Here is a 26,418-nt window from a genome sequence, read left to right as displayed (position 1 = left end):
GGACAGAGAGAGTCAAAGGCGGAGGAGAGAGATGAAAGGAGGGTGGCAGATGGAGTCAGTGGGGAGTTCGAAGAAGGATTCGAGAGGGGGGAGTGACAGACAGACAGGGGACAGTGGTGGCAAAGGAAGAGGGTGAGAGGGAGTGGAGGTGATCAGATGTATGCAGAGGGGTAACTGTGAAATCGGAGCATGAGCAGTTCCTCACAAAGACAAGGTCTAGGACATTGCCCGCCTTGTGGGTTGGAGGAGAGTGTTGCAGGGAGAGTCCGAAGGAGTGGATTAGCGGTAGGAAGGCAGGAGCCTGGGAGGCTTCTAGGTGGATGTTGAAGTCTCCAAGGAGAATCAGTGGGGTGCCATCCTCAGGGAAGGAGCTGAGAAGGGTGTCTAGCTCATCAAGGAAGTTTCCCAGGGGCCCTGGAGGACGGTCGATAACTGCAATGAAAAGGTTAGTAGGGTAGGATACTGCAACAGAATGGAATTCAAAAGTGGATATGGACAGGTTAGAGAGGGAACAGAGAATTTCCATGAGGGGGAAATTAAAAGACCAGTACCACCGCCACGGCTGGGGAGTGTGCGAGAAGGAGAAGGAGGATGAGAGGGCAGCGGGAGTGGCGGTGTTGTCAGGTGTGATCCAGGTCTCCGGAGGGCAAGGAATTGTAGGGACTGGAGGGAGGCATATGCAGGGATGAAGTCAGCCTTCCGAGTGGCAGACTGGCAGTTCCATAGTCCCCCTGTGACAGCAAAGTCCTCACAGGGGGTCAGCGGGGGGTAGCTGAGGTTCAAGGGGTTCAGACACCGTGGAGTCCCTTGTCGCACGGGGAGAGAGCAGACTGGGATGGGGTGAAACATAACATCACAAACTGGGACGGAGCAACGCTCTGACACGCCTATTTAAATCGCCTACAATTGCTCACAAGCAATATCAAATCAAAGCTAATCTACTGATACATTCCATAGCTATTTAAGCTATTTAAGACAAACGTTCAATCACTCTACAGGTATGCAACTAGTAGAAGTGATTAACAGCGATCGAGACAAACAAACTGGCTCAAGCCCTAACCCTTGCTGTTCAAATGAGCAATTTAAAATAAAACGTTACCGCGTCTAGAGGAAAATCCGCAGCGAAACTACAACACCTGGTTGGAATGATGCACTTACTGACTAAGGACAACTTTCGCAAGTCTAATATACGCTAGCGTTGCTCTGACACGCCTATTTAAATCGCCTACAATTGCTCACAAGCAATATCAAATCAAAGCTAATCTACTGATAAATTCCACAGCTATTTAAGCTATTTATGAATGATGCACTTATCAATGTTAAGAGTTAATGTTCAGGGTAAAATATAGTTTTAAAGGGTTTATACATAAGATGCCTCATGTAACTCTCGCAACGAAACTTTGAAGCCGTTTTTCTCAAAAACATGGTTTGGTGGCACTCTAATACAATGAGATACAACTCCCTTGATATCTGGAGTAAAGATATAACTTTAGAAAGCATTGTTAGAAAGCTTACTTTTTCCTCTTGAGTAGTTTGTAAAACTCAAAATACATTTTGGGGTCAATACGGCTGATTTTGATAGAGCAGGTTACAAATCATATGTAAAACTGTTAACTTGCAACAAAAAAATCTTAAGGTGATCAGCTAACAAGGTACAGAGAGGACTGCATGTTATAATTGAAAGATACATGAATTTAGTTAGTCTGAATGACTATGCGAAATTGATAATCCCCATATTATTTAGTGGAATAGAGAGAGCATGTCAAGCTAATTAATTTAGCAAGTTTAATGTAATTTACTAAGCCTCAAAGCAGTTTCTCTGAAACATAATTGCGTATGCAATTTAGTATGAAATGTTAGATGTAGTGTTTAGATTATGGCCTTATAGAGAAGAAAAGTGTAATTGCATGGGGCAAAATTATTCAAGGCCCATGCAATATTATATTGTTTCTAAGAATGCTGTCTGTTTTACGAAATGCGTCATTATGAACCCCACCAACAAGATCATTCATGGCTCATTTCTGGCTAGCAGTTGGTAGCTTTGTAGCTAGCTTCGTTGCAGATTGCTCTGTGCCGTGATGAACTAAGAAAACCACGGTCTAATATGATTTGTAAAACAGGTCCAATACCCGTGAGCGAAAGGACATGGGGTTCGGTCTCAGCACAACTCTGTCAGATCCTGAATAGGAGAGACAAAGTCTGGGTGCACAGACAAGGTGCATTAATCGCTTACTTGCTTAGCAGAAACTAGCGCAGTAAGCAGCACCACCTTAAGGAACAAAGCTCTCCACTCAACGCTCTCCAGTGGTAGAAAAAAGGAGGGCTATACAAGGCTTTTAGCATTAGTCCCGCTGCAGAACAGGGGTGGGGCCACGGGTTTCAGACGCCAGATGCCCTGGTTAAAACGCTTTACCAGGGGGTGGGCAGGCACCGTAGAGCCACTATACCTGTGGTTACCAGGCCAAAGGGAGGGAAGGCATAGAGGAGGCCCCGGGCCAGCGATGGGCTAGCACGTCCACTCCCTGTGGGGGTGAGCCGGTTGCTGTCATCGCAAACCATAATGGGCAATGCGCATTCTGTCAGGAGGTGAGTAAATCCTCCAAAGCGTGACCACACCTCCGCTACCACGAGTGGATAAAGACACTACTCTAGGGGAGAGGGACCGTTCCGAGACAAGAGATCTGCCCCATAGTTCAGCTTCCCCGGGACATATAGTGCCCAAGTCCAGATCCTCACCGCCAGCCTGTGTAGACGTGGACATTTGGTGCTGCCCTGCTGGTTTAAGTAAGCAACTGTTGCTTCTGATTAGAATCTGTCCAGAAGAAGGGGTTTGAAATGTTGTAATGCAAGCCATACTGCTGTGATGAAAAATGTTTACCTCAAAAGAAACTAATAGCCTATGCTTTTGTATGTCATTTTATCGTGGTTTACACTTGGCGTTCTCACACATGGCATCACCCCTCCCCTGCCAGAGAATAATTATCACCTCATTTCAATTTGAATGAAATGGGCCAAATTCGCATATTAATGAGTAAAGAATAAGAAATCGCAGTGATCTAATTTAAAACGTTTTTAAAATATGTATATTATATGGCAATAGGTGCATTGCGAAGTCAAGATTCTAAGGTTTCTGTCAATATGTTCGTTGAATCTGTATGGTAAAATCTCACAAAGTGAATCATCCAAATAGATAGGAAAGTTGATCTGATCGCATGCCCTGAGGGTTAAGGCCGTGAGAGCGTGGATCTCGCCGAGACACATAACGCAAGCGGTGTGAAGGTCCATACCATCCACGGCTGCGTCACACCCTTGGCGTGGTAGAAATGTTAGTCTCCAGCTAGGTTGCGAACCTTGCACTGAAAATTTGAGAAGGCCTGCGATGTCACTTATAGCTACCCCCATATCCCATAGAGCTTAAAGTGAAGCTAATAAAGAAATAGAACATGAGATGCTTAATATCTTTAAGCTTTTACCTCTCCGTAAAAGGAGATTTAGGGGTGATTTCATGCTTTTAAATTCATTATAGTGATTAGCAAAGTGAACTACAGACTATTAATTTAGAATGAGATTTGTTGTGTGAACAAGGGGACATAAATGGAAATTGGCAAAGGATAAATTCCGCACAGACATTAGGAAGTATTTTTTCAGTAGTACTCATACTGAGTAGTCCCTGTGTGGAATAGCTTGCCAGGACATGCTAGCAATAGGCTACTTTTTCTTACAGACCCAAAATTTTTTGGACTCCTTCTACAGTTTTTAAACATACCAATCTTGACCATCATCAACTTTCATACACTGTTCAGGTTGCTTTTATGTTTCTAGTCTATGTGATTTATCCTTTTTAAATGACAGAAGCAGCCTTTAACAGAGTAGAAAACTGGGTAATTGACGGAGCCAGTGCATTGCCATGGTAACAAGCCATTTCAATATTTTATCAGCTGTCAGCTGATTGTGTCCTCGTGAATTACTCTGTGTTACCTAGTCTATATACACTCACCGAGCACTTTAGTAGGAACATTATTACTTTATTACACCTACTTATTCATGCAATTATCTAATCAGCCAATTGTGTGGCAGCAGTGCAATGCATACAATCATGATAGCCAGCATGGTTTTCGAAAGGGTAGGTTACGCCTGACAAATTTTTGAGGAAGCTACCAAGATGATAGCAGGGCTTATGATATTGTATACCTAGATTTCCAAAAAGCATTCGAAAAGGTACCACATGACAAACTCATTATCAAAATGAGGACGGTAGGAATTGTAGGAGCCATTTCGAAGTGGGTTCGGAATTGGCTATGGGAAAGGACATAGAGTAGTAGTAGGAGGGGCCTTATCTGAGCAGGGTATTGTGGGAAGTGGAGTCCCACAGGTATCGGTGCTGGGGCCACTGCTCTTCCTCATTTACATAAATGACCTAGACGTGGGCATTAAAAGTAATTTAGTTACATTTGCAGATGATACAAAACTTTGAGGTTTAGCTAATTGTATAGACCCTACTAAAGTAATCCAGGAAGACTTAAACAGAATCCTGATGTGGGCGGAAACCTTGGAAATGAAATTCAATACAACTAAATGTAAAGTTCTACACGTGAGAAATAAAAATATAAAACAGGACTACTTCTTGGGGAGGTACAAGTGGAAAAATACTTGGGGGTCATAGTTGACCAAAGCCTTTTGGGTTCTAGTCAATGTGCGGTAGCAGTAAAGAAGGCCAATAGGATGTTAGGATACATAGCCAGGAATATTGATTATATATCCAAGGAAGTTATGCTCACATGTGCAAGTAAATCTAAATATACTTATAAATAAAATAAAAGTGGGTAACCTCACTTTTGGGAAAGCTATGGAAATATCCTGATTATGCACTGTAGCCTGCGTTTAATACACTGTTGTCCAAGTATTGTTGCCGGTCTAAATTGTGAAATCCCTTTATGAAACCGAACATTCTGATTTTATCCCAGAACATCAACAATCTAATCGGGCTTAGTTTGCAACGTATATGAAATAGGGCCCAGAAAACTCAGGCTCAGTGCTTAGGTTAGCTCACCAACCCTGTAGTCTCACTTGGTTTGAAAGAGACAGTAGTTTATAATTTCAAACTGGTCATAGCTGGATTTTCCCCCAGGGTTTTCCACATTCTACTAAAAAGGGACAGAAATTGCACCCCGTACACTGAAATCCATGTTTAAAATGTTTTATCTGAGTTATGTATAAATAGAAACAAAATATAACCATGATTAAAATGTCTGTTACTGGTGTGCAAAGCATGGATGCAACAAAACAACCTATCACTTCCACTGCTGATTCAGCTGTAGCACCAAGGCTGTCCCCTTGCCTGACAGTGCCACGTATTGGTGTTCCTGCCATCCCTCAACCTCATCTCTGCTTCAAGTTTATAATTGGACATTTATGTACTTTTATTTAATCTGGTTTTCTGTTTAAAACCATTGTTTCTACAAACCGGTGTCAACCAGCGGCAGATGGGTTCCCCTACTGAGTCAGGTTCTTTTCAAGGTTTCTTCCTGTTTCCAGGGAATTTTTCCTTGCCACTGTTGCCCTAGGTGTGTACTCTTGGGGCCCGGTTTCTCAAAGGCCCTTTGTAAAAAGCGCTATACAAATAAAATTTAATTTAATTCATTATACCATAAACTCAAATGTGCATATTACTGAAATACACACAAAGACGTTATGGGTAAAGAATATGTCCACATTTAAAGCCTGTCATTTATCTCTGCTGGAACGGGGACTTTGAAACCGCACTTTCAAACAGGAATATAATCTTCATTCATGCACAATATGCAGCTACCCCAAGCCCTTTGCTATCTCTGTTTCTTGACATGTTAATGACAATGTTTGTTTTCAATGAATTGAGGGGAAGTTACAATTAGGGATGGGCATCTGAGGTAATTTCACTACTCAAATATTTGAATAATGAAAGAGGGAAATAAAATATGACTTAAGTGCTCAAGACTGGCCGTATCATCTCTTCTGTAAATAAAGGACACCAACGCTAAATTAAACATACATTTTTAAACAGAAATTAAAATAGACCCCTCCTAGTCAAGTAATTCTAATCATTCTTATTTAAAAAAAGAAAAGAAAAATAGTCTGCTCTCTAGATCCCTTAAAATCCCACAATGGGACAATTTGCTACATTTGAAATGTGTAACTTGTATCCCCAACACGTTTAACTGTCGTGAATATCGGATGGGTTTTTTCCTTGTTTATTTCTGATTTTTCTCCCCACTTGCCTTAACTGTGCATCACCATGACGCCCTAGGGATGTTTTTTTTTTTCAAAAAAGAAGAAGCAGAATCTGATAAGGAAAGGAATTTTAGCTTGTTGTGAGAGAAACATAAGTGGAATAAAGGTGATAATAAAACTAATAACGAGTTACTTGCTTGTTATTTTAGATAGTTACTACTTGCCAGCTAGCTAGCTAACAAGCGAGATCTAACTTTGAAGCGATTAGCTAGTTGATTAGTGAGAAAATGATCTCTGCAAAACTGTGAACATAATGAATCATATTTCAATACATATTGCAATTCGCGGTGGCATGTAGAAATGTTGCATTTGTCTAGCTGATAGGAAAATAAGTACTGATTATGATGATGTGAGCCTACTGTCCTCCACCATAATAGCTAATAGATACACTGGCTTTTGCACCAGGGCGTTCTATGCGCTAAACTTAGTGGCGAATTAAAAAGCACCATGGACTCGGTCATGGCAAGTAAATGTGAAGAAATTAAGAAATGTTATGTTTAACATTGTACCATTTAGAGGTCAGGTTCGCTTGTGTTCACTTAGATATTAATTGTAAAAGGTTTTTTGACCAGGGGTGCCCAGATTTTTGCTCACTACTGTATGCAAAATGTGTTAATAACTTGACGTATGGTTCATTATTTGCCAATTCTTGATCCACATATATTTTATGATTATACTGATAAAGTCATGGCAATATTTAACTTCATCAGAGCAACATTTAGCCTACAACAACTCTTGTTTCTTGCGCTGTTCGCTGACACATCAGCTAAGCATAACGATGACAATGACATTTGATGGCTAAGCAATAATTGCCACAGCCAATGGTGTTTCAATGTCAGCGCGTTTACAGAGAAGAGGGAGGGATAAACAGTGTTGTGGTTTGAAGTTGTTTGTTGCTGCTATTCCTCTCTTGACCGTTAGAAGTCCAAAATGACCTATTGTAACTTTAATATTCTTTTATATTCTTGGGTTTGCACTTCTCAACTGCCCTCTTCAGTGCAGCCCACAGGTTTTTCAATTGGAATGACGTCCATGGCCATTGCAGAACATATAATTTGTATTTTTGTATTTTGAGGTATGCTTTGGGTCATTGTCGTGCTGGAAAGTCCACCTACAGCCAAGTCTTGGCCTTGTGGTAACCCGAATGTCAGCGAGAATTGCCTGATACTTGGACTCCATTATTTCATTGATTTTAACCAGTGCTTCTGGACCTCTAAAACAGCCCCAAAACATCACTTACCAATCTCCATATTTCACCATGGATATGAGATCCTTTTATGCATATCTGTTTTGATGGATGCAGATGCTGTATCTGACCAAAATATTCCATTTGGGTCTCATTTGGTCATTTAAATTATGATTCAACGAAGGTGCTGTGGTCAAATGAGACCAAATTGAACATTTTGGGTCATTGATGTTTTGGAGATATTCTGCTCCCAGTGGTTCAGGGGCACTATTCAAGATCAATAGCGCCATGAATTCAGCAAAGTACCAGGACATTTTGTCAGAAAATCTGGTTCTGTCTTCTAGGAATCTTGGTCATAGGTAGATTGTCCAGCCGGACAATGACTTGTGGGTAGCAAGATTGATAGCTATCCTGAGATTGCTGCAGAGGGTTGTTATTCCTGTTTCTTAGGGGTGAGCCGAGTACTCATTTTTAGTAAGTATCCGGTACGATTTTATGGATTTTTCAGAGCGCGAGTATTGTACGAGCAGTTGGATCAATATCCATGTTGATCGAAGAATTGCCACATTTTATGTATTTATTTTTTTTGTTGGGTGTGTAGGGATTTTACACTCTATGAAGTAGTGAGGATAACTATTTGAAACATATACGTCCTCACACGGGGTGCACAAATTGTTGGTGATACAGAAATGTGGAAATTTAAATGTATGAATATTAATGGTCAAATATCTTCAGATAAACTGAAGGTTGGAAGTTCTTTGAAAGACTGATTTGACTCAGATCTCATGTTCATGTGACACCAAAACAGACCGGTTTAATGAAGAATATTATTAAACAGACATACAAACACCGAACATAAACAGGATTGAGGTAACAGGAAGTTAGGATAAGGTATGGTAGGTGTGTGTGCATGTGCGCAAGCGCTCGTAAGAACACGTCCCTTGAACACAGGAAAGGTTAAGGTAGGGCTTGGCTTGGGTAGTTAGCTAGAGTTCTGGGGTGGAGTATCAGAGTGTTAGCTGTGAGGAAAGATAGGCTACTTTTGTATTTTAACTCTATACAAATGCAAAAGACGGCAAACCTATTTTTCGTAAACACACAGCTAACAGAATGCATTCAAATGAAAATCACATTCACAATATCAGTTAAGACTAAGCTAAACACTGGCTACGTTTGTTTAGTCTTGGTTTGTTTAGTCTTTAGTTGGATGGTGCAGTGGGTAGCACTGCCGCCTCACAGCAAGGAGGTCCTGGGTTCGAATCCAGGTCAGCCGGGGCCTCTCTGTGTGGAGCTTGCATGTTCTCCCCCGTGTTGCGTGGGTTTCCTCCGGGTACTCCGGTTTCCTCCCATAGTCCAAAGACATGCAGGTTAGGCTGATTGCAGAGTCTAAATTGCCCGCGGGTATGAGTGTGTGCGTGAATGGTGTGTGTGCCCTGTAATGGACTGGCGACCTGTCCAGGGTGTATTCCTGCCTTTCGCCCAGTGTATGCTGGGATAGGCTCCAGCACCCCTGCAACCCTGTTCAGGATAAGCGGGTTAAGATAATGGATGGATGGATGGAGTGTTAAAATGGCAGGTTTTAAAGAAAATTATTGTACATAGTCAAGCGAAGAGACAGTAGACCATGTAATATGCACATGCAATATGAAAATATATGCTTGTTATTGCGTCGTGTTCTTTATTGTAATGACAACAGACCACATTGAGTGCACAATCTAACGATTGGCTGGAGATAAATGAAATGTATTTTTAAAAAATTAGTTTTTTAAACTTTGATATGCAGCTCCAGGTTTCCCTTATATTTTCCAACCCCAATTCTATCTTTAACCAACCTAGCCTACATTAAAATACAGAACCAAGTTATTCATATTTCTAGTTTACTGCCTTTTTAGATGGCGGTTTAGGAGGAGTTAATGGACTTCTTGAAACTTAGGCCTACCTATATTAAAAATGTGAGCTGCAAAGTGATTTTATTGAAGTATACAATGCCACAACTGATTTAAAATGAAAACATTTTACAACAACAGCAAACACAGGACATTCCTGGGTCGTTGCTTCTGTGTGAAAGAGGTATAAAAGGCTACAGTAATAAGGCATGTCAAAAATGTAAATGTTTTACATGTTTGTCTGTTAGTCCAACAACAATTATACCTATTTGTTAACCAATTAGTTTGCAAGTAAAATGTTGATAAATCTCATTCTATTTGTGTAAGGTTTATTTTTATGTAATTATTTATGAGACAATTGTAACATAGCATACCTCTACTTTGCTATCCTGACGTTTTTTGTTCTTACCTCTGTTATATCATGAAATCATTTGCTAAAAATTACCACTAGCCTAGTAAACATACTGAACTTTCCAAAACAGCTGACATGGATGACTGCATTTCCTTATACCTCCTGGTGTTCTTGTCAACCTTTGCAGGTCATTGCTGGAATTTATTTATTTATTTACAACAACAACAGCGTATTTCCACGGGATTTACCTGGGATTTATTTTGTGGACTCACTGGTTACTTGTTTTTAGCCTCTAACCTAAATTCATGAGCATAGACTTCTTGTGTCCCGAGCCTTACAAGCTAATCCCACACATTATTATAAACTGAGTGCTTGCAGGTATGACTGCCTGATGCTGCTGTCGGTGTGTTATCTGCTGACTGCCTATGAACAGTCTCCGATTGTTCTCATGGTTTTGTCTGTTTTGGGAATTTAGAATGATTCAAACTTATGATTTTGGAATTTAGAATGAAGCTGACCTGATTTATGAGTTAGTATTGTGTCTTCCCATGTTAACTATATGGACAATTCATCCTCAAAATTTCACATTTTGAGGTCTCATTCAAATTGAATAATGTCTTCAGCCATGAATGTATAAAAAAGTCTTGTGTAATGATCTATTGGATTTAAATAGATTACATCCACAACATAGTAATGCCGTAACGTAGCAATACCAAAATCAGTATTTGAAGTTCAAAATGTGAAATGGCATTGAGATTGGTTTAGAAACACCGGAGGTAAGGAGGGTAAAACTCACTGTTTTGCAAGGGAGAGCTGAACAACGCAAATATACACCGCACTCAGTGTAATAGTTGATAGAATGCTGTAGTTATGCAAACGCCCATCAGCTGCATCCAACATAAATTAATATTGGATATTTGCATAAAATACGTACTTACTGCTTTTTTGGACCGAACCACGCTGTGTTTATTTTTTTCAGAGATCACTGCTAGACTCTTTTATTTATGTTAAGTTTAATATAGATTGGGTGTCTCGGTGGTGCAGCCTGCAGAGCACTGTCCGCATGCTCATTGTGAGCCGCGACGTCAACGGTTCGAATCCGACCGTCTGACAATTTGTCGCATGTCTTTCCCTCTCTCTCGCCCCCATTCTTCCTGTCTCTATATACTGTCCAATAAAGCTGAAAAAGGCCTAAAAAATATCTAAAAAAAAAAAAAAAAGTTTAATATAGATTGATTGTGTATGGTCAAGAGCAATTCCTGCATGCTGATTAATCATGTATGAAAGTAGGATTGAGCCTGCTGATGGGGAGAATCCCCATGACCTGATCTCTAACTTTGCTTGCCATTTCTGTCAAAGAACCTACGGGAGGCACAGTTGTTCAGCCTTGTCGAGGAGCGCCGGAGGAAATTCCAGGAGATCATCAACCGAAGTAGTCGAGAGGCCAGCCAGGCAACAAGGCCCAAGTCAACTTCTTCCCGCTGGGCCCCTCCTGGGGCACCGCTTCAGCTGGTCACTGAAATCTTGGATGTACAGGAGAGTATGCTGTCTCTGCTCATCAAGCTGCATCACAAGCTCTCCAACAAGCAAAACTCACTCTCATCAGAATGGTTGGACAGTCCCAAAATCTCTTGCTATGTCCACGGGGACGGTCTCACTGCCATTGAGCGCATACTCATCAAGGCATCTACCCGCAGCCACCAGAGCAAGCACAGCATTCGGGAGATCTGCATGAAGATTTCCCCACCAGTGCCACCAAAGAAGAGCAGTCCCACAGATAAGAAGGCCTTGGACAAAGAGGAAAGGTTAGTGCTACAACTTCAGTTGGAAAATCATGTACAGGGCGGCCTGTAGCATAGTGGTTAAGGTAAATGACTGGTACACGCAAGGTCAGTGGTTCTAATCCCGGTGTAGCCACAATAAGATCCGCACAGCCGTTGGGCCCTTGAGCAAGGCCCTTAACCCTGCATTGCTCCAGGGGGAGGATTGTCTCCTGCTTAGTCTAATCAACTGTACGTCGCTCTGGATAAGAGCGTCTGCCAAATGCCACTGATGATGATGATGATGATGATGATGATGATGATGATGTCTCAGGCAAACACGTCCTGTGTTTGCAACATGTATATGAGGGTGAAAGAAGTTAAAGGTCACTGAGCTCAAGTTATAGTCACAAGAAATTGAGTATTTGCAATGAAAACCAAATGTATTCTTTTACCCCAGCCCGTATTTGGCCCAGAGTGGGATTTTTTGCATTCATTCCTTTTTTCATAGTGCAATTTTGTCAATATGGTCAATTATTATTATTTTTTTTGTAAAAATCCTGGTTATGCCAAATGTGTATGCGAGATAGAATGGTTGTTGAATACTATTTTTATAATTTTCTATTGTATTACTACCAATTTTTCTTTTAGGGTTTAAAAAAAGGCTTCCCAAGTTATAGGTTTTGATGATATCGTCCCAGATCCTCATGGGGAGACCCATGACCCTTGCAAATCTCAATTTCTTATCAGCTATCATTGCTTGAATTGGAATATGATCCGACAATGAGACTTCATTGTCCTTCCAACGAGCTCAGTAACCGGGATTACACCAGCATATGAGTGCTCTCAGTTGGGCTGCGGCATAGTAGCTTTTTAAACAGGGTTGAGCCATTCCTCCCTTATTTATCGCCAATTGGAGTGTTTTATATCGTGTTCTCGGTTTCGTACCATGCCACAAATATCTAGAAATTATTTTGTCCCATTCAAGAAACTGCTATTCCTGGATTTCTACCAGGTGTGTCTGAAAGAGAAACAAAAGTCTAGGTAATATACTAATTTTTACTGATGTTATCCTTGATTCTAAACTTAAGAATGGAACTAAGTTCCATCTAGCAATGTCTTCTAATTTATAGACCTAAGTGTGTCTAATTCTTTAGGTAAAAGTACTTGAATTAATTTGACTGCCAGTCCAATTTATATTGTTTTTTTAATGTCCTGTGGGGGATCAAAATTGTAGGAGAGTATCTGTGTTTTTTGTATGTTCATTTTATATCCTGAAAGATCTGGATGTCATCAATGCAGGAAGGGAGGAGGAGGGGTCACCCAAATAGATCAACACATCATCTGCAAAAGGGAGATTTTGTGTTCCGCTCCTGCTATAACTATACCCTTTATTGTGTTATTCTGTTTGACCCATTGGCTTAGTGGCTCAAAGTCACAAAGTGCTTCACAGGATCAAAAATAAATAAATAAGTAATAACAATAATAATACATAAAAGAACAGTCAATAAAACCAACAAATCACAAATAAACAAACATGAAATAAATGAAAATACAGTCCCAAAAACGGCTAGATGAACGCCTGTCTGAAAAGATGTGACTTTAGCTGCTTTTTAAAAATTTCCACAGACGCCACAGCTCTTAAGTCCGGTGGAAGAGAATTCCACAATTTAGGTGCCACCGATTCGAAGGCTCGGTCACCCTTAGTTTTGAGCCTAGTGCGAGGAACAACCAGTAAGCCCTGGTCAGAAGACCTCAGAGACCTGCTGGCAACATATGGGTGGAGGAGATCACGAAGGTAAGCAGGTGCCTGACCATGGAGGGCTCTATATGTGATGACAAGAACCTTGAACTGGATCCTGAAATTGACAGGTAGCCAGTGTAAGGAGACCAAGATTGGAGTGATATGACATGACTTCCTGGACCTGGTCAGCAGCCTGGCAGCAGCATTTTGGACCAGTTGTAGGCGGTCTAGAGATGATTTGCTGAGGCAGGTAAAAAGCAAGTTACAATAGTCCAGGCGTGATGAAATAAAAGCATGAATAATCATTTCCAGCTCAGTGTGTGATACAATAGACCTGAGTTTAGTAATGCTTCTAAGGTGGAAAAAACATGTACGGGACAAAGACTTAATGTGCTTGTCAAGATGCATAGCCTGATCAAAGATAACACCAAGATTTCTCAATTCCGAGCGCACATTTGACTTAAGAGACCCAATACAATTATTGTTATGGAACCCAAATATTCCCAACACCTTATACAAATAAGACCAACTCACAGAATCAAATACTTTCTCAGCTTCCAACCCCGGTATGATTGCCTCAGTTTTATGTTTAACGATATGTCTCATAATATGTCTGACGTATATTATTCTGTGTCTGCCTTCCTATGATAAAAACCAATTTGATCTAAAGATATGAGCTTTGGCAGCAGAGTTTCCATCCTTTTTGCCAATATGGAAGTATACAATTTATAGTCCACATTAAGGAGTGATATGAGTCTATATGATACAAACTCTGTTTTATCCTTCCCTTTGGAATTACCGAGATGATAGCTTCTTGCCAGGAAGGTGCTATTTGGCCCTTCTCCATTACCCAATTGAGTGTTTTAAGCATTTTTGGTAAGAGTTGCTCTTCAATTGTCTTATACCATTCAGAGGTGAATCCGTCCGCACCAGGTAATTAACCTTAAGTCTGGAAATCGCTAGATATCGCTCCTCCTTTGTTATTTCTAATTTAAGTACATCATTTTGGGCCATAGTGACTGAGGGAAGACTAATCGACTTTAAGAAGGAATCAATTATACCGTCATTCTGATCTTGTGGTCTAGAATATAAATGTTTGTAGTAGGATTCAAATTTACTTTGAATTTTGGGTAACTTATAGTGGATTACTTTAGTCACAGGATCCAGTATTTTATATATAGTTGAATCCGCCTCCTGTTTTCGTAATCTTCTTGCTAATACTTTCATTGATTTGTCTCCAAATGGAGGGTGGAGTAGCAAGTCTTCGTCTTCGTCTTCTTCCCTGAGTAGGCTGTTACTGCTCTCCTCTCTCCTCCCCCACGCCGCAGATTGAGGGGGGCCGGGGGGGGGGGGGGGAGTGGCATAGGAGAGGGGAAGGGAGGGGGACACAAGTGATGGGGAGAGACACCAAACATAACAAGACATACGTTCAAGACAGTACAAAGACAACTACAACACTAAAGACTTGGCTGTAACAAGAGAAGAGGTTAGCATCAAGATGAACCAAATATTCACTAAAGTGGTATGTGTGTATACGCGCATGTACGTGGGCGTGAGCAGGTTTGTCACTTCCTGTGGAACGTTGGTGGACGTGAGGGGCGCGGCTGGCCCCGCCAACCAGTGGCCCCCAAGCATCGAGCCCCCCGCGCACACCCCGGCCGGGTCCCGGGTCCCGGGGCCCCCGCCCCCAGGCGGCCACACGCCCGACCACGCGGGGCAGGCAGACGGGAACGCCACCCCCCGGGGCGCGGGGCCCAGGGGCGGGCCGGGGCACAACAAGCCGGGCCCCCCCACGCGCGCCGCAGCAGCGCCCACCGGAGCCCCGGCCCCCAGGCGGGCGAGGCGGCGTCCCCCGTTGGCGTCCCCCGCGGCCCGGACGGCGAACCCCCAGGCCCCGCAGAGACGGGCGAGGGGGGGGGGGCCCGGGGAGCGCGGGGACGCCCACCGCCGGCACCCACCAGCCCCCCCCACCGGCCCCCACCGCTCCTCCCCCAGTGTGGGCGCTAGGTGTGAGCGTGTAGTGTGTATGTGTGATTGTGTGAGTTGTGGGCTGTGTGGATGTCTATGGATCATTAAAAAAACAAATTGGGAGGACAGTCATGGTGCAGGGGCCTAAACGCTGGCCAACTATCCCTGTCCGCCTCCCAAGGCCCTAGTGTGATATGTGGTGTGGGTGGAGTGTGTCTCTGACTGACGTGCAATTAAAATTGGGGGGAGTGACCAGGGCAGGGGGCTCCCACCGCGGTTGGGCGACAGAGAGCTAGTCTGCCCCATCCCTCCCCCCGGAGCCCTAGTGACATATGGTGGCTAATGTGTGTTGCTACATTTTTTTAAATTTATGTATGTATTTATTTATTTATTTATTTTTGGGGGGGGGCGGCGCAACAAGGCAGGGTCCGGCAAACAGGACGAAGCCGCCCCGAACCTATCCCCCCTCCTCACCGTCCCCCCAAAACCCTAGTTACATGTGAACGGGAAGGGAGGAGCGGCCAGGGCGGCCCGGGGTGGGAGGAGGACACCGGCCATGCGCAGCCCCCCACCCATCCGCCCCCCCCCCCCACACACCCCGCACCCCCACCACCGCAGGACCCAGGGTGCCCCCCCCCTAATGATAGGGGATCATTCGGAGGAGGTGCGTATTCCTTCATTCTCAAGCTATTGAGCTGTGCGAACTAAGCGTGCGTGATTTAGACAAGCGTGAAGCATACCTGGCTTAGCCTACATCCTGTGACTGATAATTATGATGACTTACCTCGGTCCGAAGGCCACCATACTTACCTCAGTAGAGCCACGGAGTGACTCTCTCATCGCGATATAATTGCCCATTCACATATAGCTTGTCAACCTTGATGACCGCGCGGGATCCTTCGGAGATTAGCTTTTTTCTCATGGGAAATAATACTCGCCTACGTTCCAGAATTTCTTTCGGGAATTGGTCGTTCACGCTAAAGTTGGTTCCTTTTAGCTCCCTGCCTCTGGATTTCGCCAGCTCCTTTTGCTTATAATGCTCAAATTTCGCCACTATTGGCCTCGGCCGTTGACCTTCTTGCTTCTTCCCTCCGAGGCGATGAACCCGGTGAAAGCTGATATTGCTGACAATGTCGATAGGGAGTTTGAGTTGTTTTTGCATGAACTCTTTGACTGTTGCTTCCGCGTCCGCGTGTACTCTGGAATTCCGAAGAAGACCAGATTCTCCCTCATACTGCGCGTTTGACAGTCTAGTATGGATTCTTTGATATGTTTATTTTCTCCAGCGATACTCGTCATTCCCTCAGATAGGGTCTTGACGGTATCCCGGAGAGACTTATTTTCGGCCGATAGCACTTCTACCTTGTGTTGGCTGAACTCGAGTGACTCTCGCAGTGCTTTGAATTCTTGGTGGAGGACCCCCGCCTCGAAGAGATCCCGTTCCGCATGCTCGTCCAACACCGACTCCTCGCCAGCAAAAGAGCATGAAGAAATTTTATGCTCAATCGACAAAAAGCTGTCCAGCTTGGATGCCCGACTAGCTCTGGTGGAGATATTCTTAAAAAAACTGCAATCACTTCCCAGTGGGGCATAGACCTTTAAAAAATTCACTTCAGTCCCCTCTATTTTACCCCTTGTCAAAATGAACCTCTCTTCTTTATCTTTAATATCTGACAGATGTTCATAATTTACATTACTAGAAATCAAAATAGCTACCTCTTGTCTATGGCCTGATTTATTGTAATAAACATTTTTGAAATTCATCCTTTTCAATTTTCAATGTTCTGCATCTGAGAGGTGAGATGTAGAAATGCTACATTGGCTTTCTCTCTTTTCAATTTAGTAAGAATTTTAGCTCGTTTAATAGGATTGAGAACCCCATTTACATTAAAAGATATTATTCTGAGTCGGTCTGGTCTACTCCTTTTCATTAAAACCCTTGCTATCTAATATTAATTCACACCTCAAAAGAATCTCCCATGTCGCTTTACAAAGCTGCGACTTGCAACATCAATATAACCAAAGAAAACTTATCAAAACTGTACAAACACGTGACTTCCACATTGGTCCCTTTAACTCGGACCACCGCAAAACTCTGATGATGAAAGAGCTCTGGAGGGAATGCCTCTCCCTCGCTCCGGAAAAAAGTTTGGGGAAGGGCCCTCAACGAATGGCTTTGCCAGCGCAAGCAGTCTTTGTGTCCATCTCCCGAATTTTAAACTAAAATAAATCAACTATTCGTTCAGGGAGCTTTTTCTCTGTTTCTATCCAGGTTAACATAAAGAAAAACAGCCTTATGGATTTATCCTCAGGTAAGTTAAGTTTTGCGAACGTATTCAACAATTCGCTATTTCAGTCAGGTTTCAACCGAGAGTGTTTACTCTCATGTAACCAAAACAACATAAAAAAACAAAAGCAAAAAACTGACCTGACCTGTAGTTTTCATTCTTCTGCCAAATTAAAGTTACCTTAATCAATCCAGTTCAATTCAGTCAGTGATAACTTGAAGGCACTCTCGTATAGGACTGCAACCTTTCTTTGTATGTTGATCCATCGGGACAGGCACTATGATTTCCCTTTCTTGTCGTCCTGTTAACCGTCGTCCAGGTCAATCGCTGTATTCTGTCTGTCGGTGGGCTGATGACGGTAACTGGCAGGTTTCTTGTGGCCATATCCTTTGGTTGCTTCCTCTGCTGAGTTGTACGTCTTCATTCCTTCGCTATAGCCGACTCTGAGCTTAGCAGGGAAAAGAGATCTGAAGTGGATTTGTTTAGGTTTCAGAACAGCCTTCACCTCTATATTTCTGACGGTCTTGAGTGTATCTGGCACATAATCGTTGTAATGTTTATTCTGTTCCCCTGCCAGTTGAGTCTTTTTTTGTCCACATCAACCTCAGGATTTCTTCTTTTGTTTTGTAACTTATAAACTTGGCGATTATTGATCTAGGTCTCTTGGTGTCCATGGGTTTAGGGACCAATGCTCGGTGTGGTCTTTCTATTTGGAGGTTGGTCGAGGGGTCAAGCCCAAGTTGTGACATTTCCTCCAAAAACGCCGTCATTGTAGTATTATCCTCTGAGCCATCTGGCACCCAAAATATCCTGATATTCTGTCGCCTGGCCCGGTTATCTTGTTTAGTTAGCCTGCAACTAAGCTGCTCCTGTAGTTGTACCATCTCTGTGACAACGGTCAACGCGTTCTGAATTTGTGTTTCTGCCTTTTCAATGTGTCCTTCTGCTTCTTCAAGTCTCATGTTAGATTTATTTATGTCCGCCTTTATGTTACTTAGTTGTCTCTGGTTGTCCTGTCTGAACTCTTTAATTGCCCTGAGAATATTTTCGAGGCTAGCTTTCTCTGTGTCAATCAGTCCTCCATCATTGATGCTAACACTAGTGTTGCTAGCTTCTGATGGGTTAGCATAGACATTACTATTTCCATGTTCTGTCTCGTTATCTGGACAAATTAAAGATTGTCTTCCCTTTGCTCCCGCCATTGCCCTTTGTTACTCACGTCAATATTTAACAAGTTAAACTACTATTTAGCATTTTGGGGGTATCTTTCAATTCTTGTCAGGAGAGTGAGTCGTTTATGCTGCCATTTTGTTGTTCCGCTCAGCCGGGAAGTCCAAAATACATTCTCACATTGGAATGCTGACAACCAGGGGTCACATTTAATAAGCGTTCTTACGCACAGTTCTGCTTGTAAGTCATTCTTACGTATGTGTAACACATAGAATACAATTAATTAATATAGTCATCTGCGTAACAACGTGCATAAATTTACGAGGACTCCAGATCATTCTTAACCATGGAATTGTAATGGGAGGAAGGTGTAATCACAGTTTGCCTCTTAATCAACAAGACAAGACACAGAACAGTATCCCTGTGCATGACCACGTACTGTCTACTCTCAGTTTTTTTGGCGGGGGACATTTAAAAGGGAAATTGGAGACAGGTCTGGCATTTCCCAACCCACAATGACTGAATACTATGTTATTCATGCTTTCATTTCAGTTCCCACGAAACAGGCAATAGAAAAAACTGTGTATGAGTTCTATGCCATCGCTGCAGCTGGCTTATTAGATGGGGCGACATGGCTCAGGCACTAAGAGCAGTTGTCTGGCAGTCGGAGGGTTGCCGGTTTGATCCCCCGCCCGGGCTGTGTCGAAGTGTCCCTGAGCAAGACACCTAACCCCTAAATGCTGCTGACGAGCTGGTCAGTGCCTTGCATGGCAGCCAATCACAGTTGGTGTGTGAGTGTGTGTATGAATGGGTGAATGAGAAGCATTAATTGTACAGCGCTTTGGATAAAGGCGCTATATAAATGCCAACCATTTATCAAAAATGCCAACCATTTTAGATACCAAGTTGTGTGACACTGACACATATTATGGGTCTCTATTAACTGGCAGCTTTGCTCCTCGGAATCAGTTTTGGCACCAGAGAGGCATGAGGGAAATATCTTTCTGTAGTCAATCTTTCTAAAGAGGTGCTGTCAGACTGGGTGTTGGTGGTGCCTCTCAAGTGGAAAATACTGTGTTGCAATACATCACATTAGTAGTTGATCTATTTGGATCAGAAGGCTGTAGGAAGCATTTTGGTCCAGCTGTAAGTGGATAATATACTGAATAGAAATATGATCTTGAAATGGTAATGTGCCAAAAGAGGGTGGCGCACTGCTTAATTGCCTTGCCACAGTCGATTTCATCTGACAGTGCTCTCTCTTTTTCTCTCCCGCAACACTTTTTCCCTAAATCAAATGCTTTCTCACCCAACTGTGCTGTTGCTGTAGAGATGATGTTGCAGGTTACACTTCCAGTGGAGAGAAGAGGCATCATTTCATGGACTTCTACAAAAACATTTTAATTTACTGTACTATATTTATAATAGTACTAGAATACTAGCGATATAAGTGGTTTAAAGACCAAGCAGTGTGAATTTCCATCCTTATTATTATTCCTGTGAATTGTCTGTTTTGGTTTAAAAAACACTTTTAACATGTTTCCTTTTTCCTGCGATGCCCTTTAATGGTTCTCTGAAAATCACTGGGTTTTCTTTGTTTTCCATGTTATTTTCCAGACGGCAGAAGGCCAGGGAGAGACAGCAGAAGCTATTGGCTGAATTTGCCTCCAGGCAAAAGAGTTTCATGGAAACTGCCATGGATGTGGGTGAGTGGATACCAAAAGATATGTTCAAATGTTTTTTTCCATGAATTTATTTATATTGTTTCTGGAACAATGCCTTGAATTTCACTGGATTACATTGCGGAACCGTATTGACTCACTATAAGCAATTTAATTTGAATAATTATTTTGACTGACTTGACCAAAACCAGAAATTGCTCAAACATCACTTCATGTTTTTACTGCATAGGGCAAAAATGGCACATTGTGAAATTGGAATTTCCCGAAGCAAGATTTTGAGTACTCTAAAATTTAGATTTAAGTTAAGTTATCATTTGATAGAGCTGCAGTGTTTGAATAAACACAGATTTAGAAAGAAATCGCTCCTAGACCCCTCAGAAATTTGGTTCTGTCATCTCATGTACATCTTTTGACCTCAAACTCAATTGTCTTCACTGTATTGCAAAAACAAAGGATTTCACCTTGCTTTTCCAGTACCTTTGGAGGAAACTGTAGTTCACGTGTATGGCAAAATAATTAGATAGCCCCATCTGATTTGTGTAGAATTACAGTAAAATAATTGATATCCGCCCTGGATAGGAAAGGTGGTCCCAATACGTAGGTGTGCCCACCAAATAACCAATGACAGCGCAGAACTCCCACTCACTTGGCCAGGTGAAGGAAATGGGAGGCAAATGTCTTTTTTTTCTTCTTTTTTTCCCCTAATATTCATCTTGCCACTTGTTATCACTATGGTACTTATTATAATTTTTTTCCAATAATTTACACCTCCGCCTATGAAGCCAGGACCGCAGTGCTGTTCTACATCATATTGTTCACTTCGCTCCTTTGCCTTAAATACTGAAGGATTCCCACTAGCCGTGACATCGTCAAGGGACTCCAGTGCAGCATGAATTAGTGTGTATACTTATTTTTTCCACTTTTCTCTCTCTTTCCTTGATGTGTGAGTAACCCAACTCCATTTCTCCTACCCCACTCCACGTTGTGTTGAGATTTACAGTTCTATACAGCAGTTTTCATTTCATTTGGCACTTCTGCCGGGCGCCGCCAGATTTTTTGTTTTTTCGTAGTAATTACCGTATTTTCCGGACTATATACCGGTAGGTACTGTGCTTACCCAGTCATACACCACTTGTAAATAAAGACCCCAAAATGGCACCTTTGAAGAGACACGCTTACGACGCAGAGTTCAAACTCAAGGCTATCAGTCACGCAGTAGAACATGGGAATAGAGCAGCAGCGAGAGAATTCAACATTAATGAATCAATTGTACGAAAATGGAGGAAGCAAGAAGAAGACCTGCGCCAAGTAAAGAAGACTAAAAAGAGTTTGCGAGGGCACAAAGCGAGATGGCCACAGTTGGAGGACCAACTCGAACAGTGGGTTGTTGAACAGAGAGCAGCAAGTAGAAGCGTCTCTACAGTCACTGTTCGAATGAAGGCAGCAGCGCTAGCACAGGACATGAACATCAATGACTTTCGAGGCGGTCCTTCTTGGTGCTTTCGTTTTATGAGAAGACGTAATCTCTCCATCCGCACACGAACTACCGTCTCGCAACAACTTCCAAAAGATTACCAAGAAAAGCTGGCCACTTTCCACGCATACTGCAAAAACAAGATCACTGAAAAGAAGATCCAGCCAGAGCACATCATCAACATGGATGAGGTTCCACTCACCTTTGATATTCCTGTGAACCGCACTGTGGAGAAAAGGGGGACCAGTACGGTGTCTGTACGCACCACAGGGAATGAGAAGTCATGCTTTACTGTAGTTCTCGCCTGCCAGGCTAATGGCCAGAAACTTCCACCCATGGTTATTTTCAAGAGGAAGACCTTGCCGAAAGAAAACTTTCCAGCCGGCGTCGTCATCAAAGTTAACCCAAAGGGATGGATGGATGAGGAGAAGATGAGTGAGTGGCTGCGAGAAATCTACGTCAAGAGACCGGGTGGCTTTTTCCACACAGCTCTGTCCCTATTGATCTACGACTCCATGCGCGCCCATATCACCGATACTGTCAAAAAACAAGTGAATCAAACTAATTCGGTGCTTGCCGTCATTCCGGGTGGATTAACTAAAGAACTCCAGCCGCTAGATATTGGCGTCAACAGGGCGTTCAAAGCTAGACTGCGAGCTGCGTGGGAGCATTGGATGACAGAAGGCGAACACACGTTTACAAAGACGGGGAGACAGCGCCGGGCTACTTACGCCACTATCTGCCAATGGATCGTGGATGCCTGGGCTGATATATCAGTTACAACTGTGGTCCGAGCTTTCAGGAAGGCAGGAATAATCACGGAACTGCCAGGCAACAGCAGCGACACTGACTCAGATAATGACGAGATGGAGCCGGGCATGTTGGATGCCGTACTCGCCCAGCTGTTCAATTCGAACACTGAAGAAGATGAATTCGAGGGATTCGTGGACGGGGAATGAACTGAAAAAGTGAGCTTTAATATGCACTGCACATTAACGTTTGAACAACGTTGAGTGACTCATTGTGAATGCACTAACTAAATTACATAATATACCTAAGTTGCAGTATGTGTTATACGTAAGGCAAAGCAAAGCAACGTAAGTTACGTGTGAGTTTTTTTGAACGCACTAGCTACGCGATATGCGTAAGTTGTAGTACGTGTTATACGTAAGGCAAAGCAAAGCAACGTAAGTTGCGAGTGAGTTTTTCTGAATGCACTAACTACGCGATATGCGTAAGTGTCACAAGTGTTATAGGCAAAGCAACGTAAGTTGCGTGTGAGTTGTTGTGAATGCCTTTCTTTTACGAGTTTACTGATTTAGGGAAAAGTTTACCTCCACGTTTGGGAGAGCAAGTGAATAGTATGCACATTAACGTTTGAACAACGTTGAGTTTTTGCACTGCTGGTTTGTATTGTATTAATAAAGTTTGACTGACTGAGTTACGGTATCTGACTGTTTTGTTGACTTAGCGCCTTATAATGTGTGCGCCTTATAGTCCGGTGCGTCTTATATATGGAAAAAATTCTAAAATAGGCCATTCATTGACGGTGCGCCTTATAGTCCGGTGCGCCTTATCGTCCGGAAAATACGGTACTTTTTGTTCACGCAACCACCACTAGGTGGCATATGTAAGCACTCTAATACACAGCGGTCTGAAAGTTCCGACAATAGGGGGGCAGCAGCACTTTTTCATCATGAGCAGAAAAGTCTGTTTCCAGAAGTAAATAGAGTAACAAAATACTCGCCAGGGAAACATACATTTGAATTATGGTTATGTTTTGTTTATATTTATACATAACTGCGTGGATTTCTTTGTAACCCTGTGTTGATACAATAAATACAGATATAAAATATATTATAAAGTGGTTTGTTTTCACTTGCTATCGTTTCTGCACTGAAGCATCAATCTCTGTTAATGATACATTAGAAATTCAAGGCTAGCGTTAATACAGCCCGCGTCATCAGTTTTTCAAGCTTTTCAATTAAAAATGCACAGAACTAAATGTACTACTGTCATTAAGTCTGTCCTGGCACCACACTTCAGAGAGCAGTTAAGGGAAGATATCGGCAAATCTCTTTGAAAAAAAGAATGGATGAAAGAGAGTAAAAAATCACTGATATGATTTTTTTAAATGCAAAGCCTACTATTATTAATGTAAAATAATAATCATGTATTCTCAGAGACATTTTCAGTTTAACAATGTTGCAACTGTCTTAATACATTAAATGGTTTCCTATTAGCCAAATAATTATTTGATGGTTTTTTGTTGAAATGGGCGGGTTTTCAGATGTGATTGGATGGAAACCTGCCAGTCCAAGTCTCTCATGTGAACCCTGGGTAAGGGGTGCAGTTTCGTTCTCTTTTTTCACAATGTGGACCCTGGTGGAAACCCTGGTGGAAAATCCAGCTATGGCCAGTTTGAAATGATAAATTACCATCCGTTTCAAAATTTAGCTTGAGCTGGTCAAACCATGTTGAGTATGGAACTGGGGGTGTACTACGAAATGAGATTATGGGGTTGGCTAGCTTTTTAGGTTTCATAAAGGCTTGGTGCTGGGATAACAGTGTCTTACACACAAACCTGCAAAACCCCAGGTTTAAGGTTAAGTTTGGAAGATAACATGTACATAGCCTATATAAACGGAACCCTGCAGATACTGTACTGCACTCTTGGTCAGGCATAAGTGCTCTTGGCGATGCTGAAAATATTATAAACTTTATTTGTCCTCTCGTTTTATACATAAATGCAACATAGGCTACAGTGCATAATCATAATCATCCCCACTGAATTGTAATTCAAAAAAAATCTCCGAGGTAGAATATCCATTCACTTCATCCGTATTTCAGTGACTTTGCCATCTCGATGCAGCTAAGCCATTTCTCATTTAAAAATGCTGTCTGTATCAGCTTACAACTCAGTTTCTCTGTTTACAACTTTGCTACCTGCCACTATAAGTGAGCTGGTACTGGTTATGAGTTAGCCGACCTGCTTTCCGAAAGATTTACAATTTGTATTAAATTGTAAATGTCTGATGCAGGGTGGAGCTTGTCCAGACTGCAATTTAAAGTCCGTCATACAATGCATTTGGAAATAGTAGTGTGATGGAAACTGAAATTAACGTTCAGTAACAAATGTTCAGAAAAATACAAGTTACCTTGCCGACATTAGCTGTTGATATTTACTTCTAATGCAGACAGGGATGTAACATTACAAGCAACATATTTGGCTATAACTTCATGTAGGGAGGGCAAGTGTGTAGTGTGTTGTTGGCCTTTATGGTTCCCATATGAGGTTAGTATGATGTACCTAACATGAGCTCGTATTACATAAGCATTCCATAATGTGTGATCCAGGTCATTTTTGCCATTACAAGCTCTTTCCATAAAGTGTTTTAATACTTTTGATAATTTAGTGTGTCCCTGCCTCAGTATATGGACTATGCCCATATCATTTTCAAATTCCATCTCACTGTCTTTATTTTCTTTTCATTGTCCTTTTCAGATATCTACATTGCAGTTTAGTTGTCCCTATCAGTCATTACCTGCTGCCCTGCTGTCTTTTCCTTATCCAATTTTTTTCAGATTTAGCAGCCATTTTTTCCCAATATATTAAACATTTATCAGTGTCTTAATGAGAAGGTTAAACTTTCCATGCTATGAATGTCTTTTACAGTTTCTATCCACTCGGATCTTGTTGATAGTTCTTTTTTCATCCACTTCCTGGTTGTTGCTTCTTACTGTCTGCCAGTAAGGTCAAGGTGATTTTGGTGGGGAGGATGCTCAGGTATGTTGTCTTAAAATTGCACTCAAGTTCTCGTCCCAGTATTGTATTTATATCTCCAGTTATGTCCTGCCAATAAGATTGAATTACCCTACAGTAAAAAAAAAAGGTAATTATCTGCCATTCAATTTCCAAATAACCTCCAGCAGTAACTGTGGTCCTTTTTACCTGTTTGTAAGTGTTACTTTAGGTGTTATACAGAACCGGATTTTTCCATGCAAATTCCCTCCAGTAATCTGAAGTTGAGGTGGCAGCTTGCATTTTACATAAATTTGACCATTGAGCTTGTGTTTATATGCCTCAATAAATATATTCACCAAAGTAGGTATAGCGTCTACCTCATATTTGGTATTCCTGTCAAAATAATGCCTGACCTGCAGATATCTAAAAAAACATGTTGTTTTTCCAAATTGTAGGTATTTGTAAGTTGCTGGAAACTATCTATCCCTTCACTTGTGGAAATAAGGCAATATGATGTTATACCCGATGTCAAATTCCACTTTGTGAATCTCCCATCCATCTCTGCAGGTCTAAATTCTCTGTCGTAGGCAATCCATCTCAATATTTTCAATATTTCTAACTCCGGGGTTTCTGCATTCCTTAAACCAAATTTCCAGGGGTACTTCTGTCCAATAGTTTAAATTACTTGTGTCTTGTGTCTGTTTAAGGATTCTATCTCCTAGTATAGATTGTAGGGGTATCTCAAGTTGACTTTGTTCCAGATATTTTAATTTAGCATCATATTCTTCATTACACCAACAATACCAAGTGCCTTATTGTAATCTTCTCTCTACCGCCTTGGTCCTTGGTTAGCTGTAGATTGCTTAGTCATACCCTGGGTTGTTTGACCTTTCAAC

At 42.0% G+C, this 26,418-nt stretch overlaps 1 protein-coding gene across 6 annotated transcripts in view; it reads left to right on the top strand.

The window, feature by feature from the left end:
• Positions 1-26,418, top strand: part of ubr3 (ubiquitin protein ligase E3 component n-recognin 3) — a 245,906-nt gene that overhangs the window by 117,926 nt on the left and 101,562 nt on the right. For all 6 annotated transcript variants that reach the window (XM_061235075.1, XM_061235076.1, XM_061235073.1 and 3 more), the window contains 2 exons: positions 11,051-11,496; positions 20,239-20,327. In XM_061235075.1, coding sequence (XP_061091059.1) covers positions 11,051-11,496; positions 20,239-20,327 — 535 coding nt within the window. The remainder of the gene's footprint in view (positions 1-11,050; positions 11,497-20,238; positions 20,328-26,418) is intronic.

Source organism: Conger conger, chromosome 3 (genome assembly GCF_963514075.1).
Source record: "Conger conger chromosome 3, fConCon1.1, whole genome shotgun sequence".
Lineage (NCBI taxonomy): Eukaryota > Metazoa > Chordata > Actinopteri > Anguilliformes > Congridae > Conger > Conger conger.
This window is presented reverse-complemented; position numbering and strand designations above follow the sequence as displayed.